The sequence below is a fragment of the Cinclus cinclus genome, unplaced genomic scaffold (genome assembly GCF_963662255.1).
Source record: "Cinclus cinclus unplaced genomic scaffold, bCinCin1.1 SCAFFOLD_32, whole genome shotgun sequence".
Taxonomy (NCBI): Eukaryota; Metazoa; Chordata; class Aves; order Passeriformes; family Cinclidae; genus Cinclus; species Cinclus cinclus.
In genome coordinates this window covers 584,365-595,183 of record NW_026912098.1, presented here as the reverse complement: position 1 = coordinate 595,183, position 10,819 = coordinate 584,365, and the positions used below count along the sequence as shown (strand labels likewise).

At 46.4% G+C, this 10,819-nt stretch overlaps 1 protein-coding gene across 1 annotated transcript; it reads left to right on the top strand.

Moving 5' to 3' along the window:
• Positions 1-9,676: 9,676 nt before the first annotated feature.
• On the top strand, positions 9,677-10,441 carry LOC134057254 (olfactory receptor 14J1-like; the record flags this gene model as incomplete). The annotated part of the gene is made up of 1 exon (XM_062514251.1): positions 9,677-10,441. A coding segment is annotated over one exon (765 nt), but the record flags the coding sequence as incomplete, so codon positions are not given.
• Between the last annotated feature and the right edge of the window lie 378 nt (positions 10,442-10,819).

Here is a 10,819-nt window from a genome sequence, read left to right as displayed (position 1 = left end):
GGCAAAAGGATTGTGGTATTAATCTTCTACAAGACCTACTGATCCTAGCAATGGAAAGAGAAAACAGAAGGGTCCTGCATAAATTCAAACAATGCTGCTCAGCCTGTAGTCTTGGTCAGACATGCACTAAAAATATAACAAGGTGTATGATGAAGAAGACTCTGATCTGGATGATGTCCCCTCCTCAATCACTGGAGTTGGGTGGGAGCCCAGGAAGGGCACCAGATCAAACTCCAATGCTCCCAGGCAGTCCAGTGTCCTCCCATACAAGGGCAAACCTAGGGAACAACCAATACTTTTGCAAACACCTCTTGGAGAAGCAGTGGGACCAGATGGAGCCATGATGTTACTGAAGGTTCCCTTCAATACCAATGATTTGGAAATTTGGATAAAGAATTTAAAGGATTGAAAAATGGACCCTGCAAGTATAGCTGGAAACTTCTGTTGAATAGTAAAAAAAGATAACCTGGACTGAAATGATTTTACAGTTACTGTTACATAGAATGACAGAAACAGAGAAACAGCTGATTCTAAAGGTATTTGGGGATTTGGCCGAGGAGCACTATAAGACATGGGGGGAGGATGTAAAGGAATTTTTTCCCTCCAGGATCCAAAGGGGGATGTGAATAGAATGGCAGAAAGACAGAAGTTACAAGAATATCAGGAGTGGATTGCAAAGGGAATAGAGAAAGCCATCCCCAAATCTATTATCTGGTCATCTTTGTGTGCCATTAAACAAGGTCCCTTTGAGTCACCATCTGAGTTCTTAGACAGGCTGAGAGACACAATGTGTCACAGTACACCTTTGGACCCAGAATCAGACACTGGAGTACAGCAGTTAGCTTTTTATTTTAGTTTTAGTTTTAGGTCAATCCACCACTGATACAAGACATAAACTTCAAAAATTAAAACCCACTGAAGGAAGAAACTTCGAAATATTACTGGATGAAGACTGGAGGGTGTTTAGCAATTGAGAAGAAGGGAATAAAGGGAAACAAGAAAGGGTGATTGCAGCAGTTAAAAGGGAAGGCAACAATTTTTAAAAGGGGCTTCCCCTCCCCACCTGGGGATGAACCAATGTGCAATCTCTAAGCAATGAGGCCACCGAACAAATGAATGCCCAGAAAGCTGGGAGAAGGGAAACAAAGGGGCATGAGTGGTAGCAAATGTAAATAAAGACTGACAAGAACCAGCGTGGTCTTCCCTAGATTGTGCTCCAGTTATAACAAAGCTAGGGGAAAGAGAAAATCAAAAGCAATAGAATTTCTGATTGATACAAGGGCAACACATTCACTTTTAAACACAGCTCTTACTCAAGTGGGAGAAGATCACAATATAATTAAGGGAGCCACCAGCCAAGCTGAAAAGGCTTATTTTTGTGAGTCACTAAAATATAAATTGGGAAAACAATTAAGCTTGCATAAATTCTTATACATGCCTAATTCACCACATGCACTCCTTGGAAGGGATTTGCTTGAACAATTGGATGCAACAATCAGATTTGGAAAAGGGGAGATTGCTCTGGAGGTGTATACTCAACAATATATTCAAATAATGAGTTGACTTTTAGTTGATGCTCCCATCGAATTAAAAATGGGTGAAGATCTCACTGAGCAGGTGAGCCCTGGTGTGTGGGCCACTGAGAAGCCAGGAAGAGCTAAAAATGCATCACCAGTAAGGGTAAAGCTTAAAGAGGGACAATGAGCAGTAAAGACAAAACAATATCCCTTGAGAAGAGAGGATAGGGAGGGAATCCAGACGGTGACAAAAAAAATCTTGCAATGGGGTCTGTTAAGGGAATGCAAATCTGATTTCAACACTCCCATATTACTGGTTCATAAACCTGATGGAACATACAGAGTAGTCCAGGATTTAAGAGCACTCAGTAGAATAGTAGAGGATTTATATCCTTCAGCAGCAAACCCATATACTTTGTTAACAGCATTGACACCAGAACTAACCTGGTTTACTGGTTTAGATTTCAAAGATGCTTTCTTTTGCCTCCCTCTCTGTGAAGCCAGACAAAAGGTATTTGCCTTTGAATGGGAAAATCCTAAAAGTGGATGAAAGACCCAGCTCACTGGGACTGTGCTGCCTCAAGGATTCAAGAATTCCCCCATCATATTTGGTAACCAACTCACCAAGGATCTCGAGTCTTGGGAAACACCACGCAGGAAGGGGAGACTGCTACAATACGTAGATGACATCCTGATTGCCACTGAGACAGAAGATACTTGCATGGCTTGGACTATAAGTCTCTTAAAATTTTGAGGCTCCAAGGGTACCCCGTTTCTAAAAAGAAAGCCCGGACAATGCAGCAAGAAGACACTTACTTGGGGTATAAAATCAGTGTGAGGCAAAGGGGCAAGCCCAAAAAGAAGGCTTTATGCCAGACAACAAAACTACAGATTGGAAGAAACTGAGAACTTTTCTCAAAACGACCAGGTAGTGTTGCCTTTGGATCTGTAAGTAGGAGCTGCATGTTAAACCCCTGTATGCAGTAATCAACTCCAAACAGAAGCATCTGCAATGGGATAAACAGGGCATAGGAGCCTTTGAACAAATGAAAAAGGCCCTGAGGCCAGCTCCAGCTCTGGGACTCCCTGACGTGAGTCAGCCTTTCTTTTTGTTTTCTCATGGGAAGCAGGGAATCACCCTGGGAATGTTGGCACAAGATTCAGGTTCATATCACAGAGCAGTCACCTACATCTCCAAGCAATTGGATGGGACTGCAAAAGGGTGGCCAGGATGCCTTTGTGTGTGGTAGCAGCAGTAGTGCTAAATATCCAGTGCTAAATATTGAAAATTCACCTTGGGACAAAAAGATGACTGTGTTGGTGTCCCATAGAGTGTCTGCAGTATTACAAGTGAAGGGCAGGTACTGGCTTTCTCCACAGAGGTTCCTGACATACCAGTCCATACTGGTGGAACAGGATGATGTGGAGATTGTGGTCACTAACATTGTCAATCCAGCTTCTTTCCTCACTGGGAACACAGTGGAACCAGTACACCATGACTGCTTGGAAACCATCAAAGCAACATACCCAAGCTGCCCGGATTTGAAGGATGTTCCTATGGGAGATGCAGAGGGCTGGTTCACGGACAGAAGCAGCTATGTCCTGAATGGCAAAAGGCATGCAGGATATGCCATCACCACCAGCCATGAGGTAATAGAGTTGGAACCACTGCCTGTCAATACCTCTGCACAAAAGGGGGAAAAAATCGCCTTGACCTGAGCCTTGGAATTGGCCCAAGGTAAGAATGTGAACATAGACATGGATTCAAAGTACACTTTTGGAGTTGTGCATGCTGATGGAGCAATCTGGAAGGAAAGGTGACTATTGAACTCTCAAGGGAAGAACACTGAACATGCAGAAGAAATTCTGAAATTGCTGGAGGCAGTACAGCTCCCAAAGAGAACAGCAGTTATGCACATCAGAGCACATGAAAAGGCAAACTCAGAATTAGAAAAGGAAACGAGCTGGCAGACAGGGAGGCAAAAGAAGCAGCAAAAAGAGAGGTAAAATTGGAAGGAGCTCTAATCCCAAATGGGAAAAACTCCCTTGCGTGTAAACCAAATTCTGACAAAGAGGATCTGAAGCTAATTACAAGGTTGGATGGGACATAGAGTAAAGATGGTTGGGTCCATTCTCCAGAAGAAAGGGAAATCATACCTAGCCATCCAATATGGTCTGTAATAAGGGAAGAGCACAGGAAAAGGCACTGGGGAGCAGAGGACTTGTATGAACACTTCAGTCAGAACACCATGGCTAGAATTTTATACACTATGGTATAGCAGGTAAATCAACAGTGTGACCTCTGCCTCCAGACTAATCCTAAAAGCTCTCCAAAACCAGAAATGGGTGAAATTGGGGAGGGGAATGTACCTGGCCTATTATGGCAAAGAGACTTCACAGAATTCCCAAGAAAAGAGGGGTTTGTTATTTTCTGGTATTAACTGATACCGTTACAGAATGGCCTGAGGCTTTCCCTACTAGAACTGCTAAGGCCCAAGAAGTGGTCAAAGTATTAGTTAAGCAGATAGTACCACAATTTGGGGTTTCCAGCTGCCATTTCCTCAGATAGAGGACCCCATTTTATCACAAAGGTGGTACAGCAGGTTAGTTGTACTTTAGGTATAGATTGGACACTACATACCTCATGTCATCACCGGTCAAGTGGACAAGTGGAGAAGATGAATCATTTCATCAAACAGCAAATTCTTAAATTAGGACAGGAGGTCAATCTGCCTTGGCCTCAATCCCTTCCTTTAACCCTTTTACACAAATGAACTAAACCAAGGACAAAGAAAAGGCTGAGTCCTTTTGAAATCCTGTATGGGCGACCTTATGCAATACAGAAGGAAATATCAGCACACATAGGGGAAGAAAGTAAAACAGAATATATGGTGGCCCTAGGGAAACAAGTCAATAATATCAGGAATCATGTATAAGGAAGCCGGTGTAGGGGATTGGATGGACCAGCCCATAATGTGCAACCTGGAGATTATGTGTATGTGAAGTCTCTTACAGAAAAGACTTTGGAACCACAGTGGAGAGGGCCATACCAGGTGCTCCTCACCTCCTTCACCACCATCAAGGTCAGAGAACAAGTGGCATAGGTACATCACACTGGGATTAAAAAGGCTTCACAGTCACCATGGAGAATCAAGCAGGTGCACCCTGGGAAGCTGTGGCTCTCAGGATCACAGTCATGGCTACAGCTACAGCAGACATCAGTGCAAGACCTCCTCTATACATTGTGACTGGCATTTCTATGTGTCAGGGAAAGGCTTCTGACTTTGACTCTCACAGCTCTCCGTGGCAGGTGCTAAAAGTCACAAATGCAACATCTCTGGGAGAGATGTCTGGGGATGCAAATTTGCATTTGTTCAGGATGGATTCCATCAGGGACCTCTAAAACCCATTCAAATTGGTAAGGAATGGTGTGACACATGCTTAAATAACTGTTCTGAATTCAGGCTTAAAATAGAGGGATGTGAAACCAAGGCTTTTAGAATTAAACCATGAGGGAACTGTGCTACATCCTCCTGAACACAGAATGTGGGCACAAGAGGTTAAAGGGAAGTGGAAGACTATTAACACAGGGCTGTGTGCCACAAGAAAACAACTGGGGTTTATATGTGGAGGAAATGTAAACGATGACTGAGATATCTGCCTGGATACAGAACAAAGCATCTGTCACTTGGAAATCCATTCAGTCAACCCAACAACCTGGTTCTTACATATAGGATTATATACAGGATTATGTATAGGGTTGTGTATGCCTCAGAACAACGTGCCCCACCATAATAGTGGACAAGCTCGTTATAAATGAAACACAATCTAATTTGTGCATTTGTAACTTTGTCAAAATTGAAGGATGCAATTTCTCCTATTGGGTACCTGTATTATCACATCAGTATATAAAGGCAAACCAGACAGCTGAGCAGGATGTATTGCCTGTGCCCATAGGAATGAATCTCACTCTAGTTAAAGAGCTACTAAAACACAGAGATCTTCAGGAAATTCTTAAAGAAATTAAAAATATGGGCAAGAAGACCTTGATTGAAATACACCATGACACAGACTATAAGGAGGCCTTAGAAGGTTGGAGGGAGACACATCTCACCACTGGTGGGATGTACTTTTTGGGTGGTCTCCTACTGCAGCCAGGTTTATAAACCGATTGTGTCATCCCATAGAAGGTTTTAGTTCTGGTTTGCTTAAATAGCATTTTTTTTGTTCTTAGTTATGATTTTCTGGTATTTGAAACTGTCCCAAAGAATGGCTGCCTATGGTGTTATCTAATCAACTAGTTAAGGACAGTCGTAGAGAGTGCGATAGGTATCTTAGAAAGCAAAAGAATTTGCATCATTTAGAGGAAAAATAAGGAATTGAGATGGGGAATATATATGGTTTTGAAAATTCCAAATTTTAGAAGCCTATAAGATGCTTAAGCAGGTAGAGGGGAAATAGAACACATGGAAGAAACAGTATGGAACAAACCACACAGGAACTTAGTTGCCAGGAAAAAAAATCCATTAAGATAAGCTATACTGTGAAAACTCAGCAAAGCAAGACCTGGCTATTGCACAAACCCTACAAAGCAGAAACCTGTGGCTCCAGAAACCAGCCAGGAGCAGACGGGTGGTTTTGAGCAGGACAAGCTGACCTGAGGCAGAGCCAAACCTCCACTGCACCTGCCCAGAAGGAGAGGTCAAACACTGATCACTGAGGAAGACACCCGGCCTTCATCCCAAAAACCACCGGACACGACCTCCAGGAGGTGTGGCAGCTAATTATAATACAAAGGGAGAGAAGGTGGAGATGGGTGGGCAGGGAGGTGTGGGCTGGTGGGATCAATGTGTATTCCTACCTGGAACCTGTCTTGACCAGGTATGCATGGTTTGGAGGAGATATCCCCTCCATGTGTCCCAGCTGGAAATCAAACATATTCTCCACAATTTTGGTGTCAACTCCTGATTCCTGAAGTCATTGGGAAATGTGGAGCAATGTTGTCCTCACTGGGTCAGACGTCAAGGCACAGCTTCTCTGAGCAGGATGAGCCTCCTGAAGAGAGACCCTGGATCCATTTCAACCACAGAATGCTGCAATCACCTCTGCTCTAAGGAGAACAGCAATAGAATACACTCTCTAAAGTAGGAATACATATGTCTTAGAAGTTCACTGAAATATTTCTCCATAAATGGAGTTGAAAACTTTCCTGATGAACTGAACCAGACCAGAGGGAAATCAAGGCAGAGCCATGGTTTGTCAGGACTTGCTTGATCCCAATGAGCCCCGTGGTGCATTTGGTGTTGAGCTCTTGACCTTCAGGGCCTGAAAAAAGATTGCACAATTCTTTCCAGGAGTCCAAGTCAGAAGAAAAACCTAAAGTGTCTCAAAGCATTAATGGGTCCCACTGAGGTCCATCCCCACCACAGGATTCTCTTTGACTCCTTCGAGGAGAAAAATGGAGGCCACAATTTCACAAAAACCTCTCAGAGACTCAGAGAAGAAAGGACAAAGAAAGCACCTCAAAAAAATGAACAAATTTGTAAAATTGATGAGCCCCACTGAGTGTTGCTACTGAGAAAGGCTCTCAAGAGACTAATTAAAGCAGAGAATGGGAGGCCATGATTGCACAAAGCTCTCAGAGACTCCAAGGCAAAAGCAAAACCCCAAGTCCATGGAAAAACCTGCAGTCCCTGGGAGCATGAAGGAGCCCCCAGGGCCATTCCTGACCAAGGCTCCCCAGGGACTGGTCCCAGCAGATCCCTGAGGCCACTGGCATGTGGGGGGATGCTGAGGGCAGGACAAGGGGGTGACAGTGCCCAGCCTTGCTGGGGCTGTGCCAGGAGGCCCCAGTGGCTCAGGACAAGGTGTCTGCTCACAGCCCTTGGTGGCACAGACCCTGCTGTGCCCCAGGCCACCAAGACTTGGCTTCTCTTTGTCCCCTCCTGTCATCACTGCCTCCCATTTCCTGCTCTGACTGCAACCTGGGCACACTTTCTCAGTTGTGTCCTTCAGTGGGACCCATTAAAACTTGTGAGAAATTTTGGAGTTTGATTCTGACTTTGGGTTCTTGAGAGGTTTCTCCACCTCTCTCTCAGGGACTGATGTTCAGGGTCTGGAGCAGCAAATCCCAGAGAGGTTCATTAAAGTCCTTGTGCTGTGTCTGTGCTGCTGAGCTGGCTGGGATCCTGGCACAGAGGACAGTCCTGGCAATGAAGAAGACCTTCATAAACCCATTTCTCTTGATGAGCAGCTCTTCTCCCATCCCAGCAGGGCTGAGGGCACTGCCTGCAGCCACCCCAGGCACAGCACAGAGGCACAGAGAGCTTCAATCAGTCAGGGCTGGGAAGATGCTCACAAGTGCCTGGGGCAGAATCACTCCCAGCCCTGGACACAGGAAGCCTCTGGCTGCAGGACAATGCAGCTGCAGCTCCTGCAGTGATCTCCTAAAGCTGGAACATCCCAACGCCCACAGACTCTGTGAGTACAACTCTGAATGTTTCTGGTGCAGGGGAGATGAAATGCTCGTGAAGCTCTGACATGCTGAGGTGTTCTAATATGTCATAGAATATTTCCAAGACAAGGTTTTTGATAAATATGAAGGTGATTCCTAAGACATTGTATTTGGTTTCCTGGTATAGGAGAATGGCAGGGAGGGAGGGGATAAATATTAAAGGTAATATGAATTTTCACAAATGCCTGAGACATGCAAACTGTTATTTTTAGTGATCAATACGATCACGGGCATTTCCTAATGTGCTTTCAGCCGCTCTGCCCTGGGGTAGCACCAGCATCCCCTGTGCTGGATCCATCAGGCTCAGTCTGACCTGTCCTTTCTCCAAGCTGCAAACAGAACCTGCCCCCAGCCAGTGCCCTGCAGACAGGCAGGGTTCTGTAGGGACAAGGAGAGTGCACAGAGATTTGGGGTGTGTGAGTGTTGGTAGGGAGGGATCAGGCACAGGGAAGGATCTCCAGGAGGAAAACCTGCAGGAAGCAGAGAGAAGATCAGGCACTGATAGAAAATAAAAACCAGAAATGTTGTGTCAGGGGGAGTTTAGAGATCTCCAGAGGATCCCCTGCACCAGTGCAGCCCCTCGGTCTGAAGAAGCCCCCTCCCTCCTGTCCCCCAGCCAAGCCTCTGCCCTCAGGGCTGGGGCTCCAAGGCGTGAAGCCCCTCCTGTGCAGGCAGAGCTGCAGCAGAGCCGTGGGGCAGCTCTGCAGCCCCGGGCCCAGTTCCCTCTGCAGAGCACAGGGCTGGGAGCAGCTGCCCGGCACTGGGGGCTCTGGGAGGGGGCACAGCTGGCTCAGGGTGACGCTGTCCCCAGTGCCCGGCTGTGGGCAATGCTGTCAGTGCAGCCAGGGAAGGAGCTGCATCTCCCTTACTCCAGTGCCATCACTGGGACACTTGGAACTCTCCCTGAGATTTCAGTCCAAACTTGGAGCTTTAATCATGGATGACAACCTTTCCAAGAGCATCTCTGAGTCATAAGATTAATGGGGAAAGGCAGAGCTGTTCTGGCACTGCACATGCTGTTGGGTTGGTAAAATGAGCAACAGAATTCCTTGGTTACAGTTGTGATGCCAGACTCTGGTGGATCCATCTGTTCTCAGGAGTAGCTGTTGGTTTTTAAGGGAACCATGGGAGGATAATCACCGTCCCCCTGAACATGGTTAAAGCCTAGAGAAACTCTGAAGTGGTCAGAATGCTGGACCATCTTCCTGCTCCCACCACTCATCATTCTGCCTCACAGAACATGCTCTGGTCTCCCTGAGGGGAGCAGAAATGGCGAGACTTCAGATATCAAGAAATACCAGGAGAGATATGGGGGAAGTTTACAAATCTACTCTTAAATTCTTAAAATGTAAATTGTGTCTTTGTGTGTTAGAGGAGAGGATGTCAGGGAAATGGCTTTGATTTTGGTTACAGGTGTGTCCTCTATCTCTTCACTGTCTCTTTCTCCATGACAGAACCCAATGCCCAGAGTGCAGAAATGTCCAACAGCAGCTCCATCAGGCACTTCCTCCTGCTGGCATTGGCAGACACGCGGCAGCTGCAGCTCCTGCACTTCTGCCTCTTCCTGGGCATCTCCCTGGCTGCCCTCCTGGCCAACGGCCTCATCATCAGCGCCGTAGCCTGCGGCCACCACCTGCACACCCCCATGTTCTTCTTCCTGCTCAACCTGGCCCTCACTGACCTGGGCTCCATCTGCACCACTGTCCCCAAAGCCATGCACAATTCCCTCTGGCACACCAACAACATCTCCTACTCTGCATGTGCTGCTCAGCTCTTTTTCTTTACATTCTTCATTGGAACAGAATTTTCCCTCCTGACCATCATGAGCTACGACCGCTACGTGTCCATCTGCAAACCCCTGCACTACGGGACCCTCCTGGGCAGCAGAGCTTGTGCCCACATGGCAGCAGCTGCCTGGGCCAGTGCCTTTCTCAATGCTCTGCTGCACACAGCCAATACATTTTCCCTGCCCCTGTGCCAGGGCAATGCCCTGGGCCAGTTCTTCTGTGAAATCCCACAGATCCTCAAACTCTCCTGCTCACACTCCTACCTCAGGGAACTTGGGCTCATTGGTCTCAGTGGCTGTTTAGGACTTGGCTGTTTTGTGTTCATTGTTTTCTCCTATGTGCAGATCTTCAGGGCTGTGCTGAGGATCCCCTCTGAGCAGGGAAGGCACAAAGCCTTTTCCACCTGCCTCCCTCACCTGGCTGTGGTCTCTCTATTCCTCAGCACTATTTTTATTGCCTACCTGAAGCCCCCCTCCATCTCCTCCCCATCCCTGGATCTGGCCCTGTCAGTTCTGTACTCAGTGGTGCCTCCAGCCCTGAACCCCCTCATCTACAGCCTGAGGAACCAGGAGCTCAAGGATGCCGTGAGGAAGTTAATGACTCTGTATTTTCAGAACCATTAAACTCTTTTCTGCAGAACATTCAGAATGTAACTCCCTACAATCTCAACCTTTTTCCTCTCATATCTGTCCATTTTTTCTATGGTACCTTTTTCTAGTGGTGTTTATTTTTATTAAAACATACAATAATATTACTCTTTGCATTTAATACATTAATATCTATCTTTCTTTGGAAACACAAAACTTCCAGGAGGTCTGTTCCCTTTGCATTTAAATCAAAACATGTGCCTTCCCTTTCCTGTGAGTCCAAGATGCTTCCCCAGCCTTTCTCTGTCTGCACAGGGGCAGTGCCTGTGAGCAGAGGTGGAGGGATCAGACTCCCAGCACAGCAGCACAGCCAGGGACAATGGCCCTGGCTCTTCCCACACCTGCTCTCCCCAA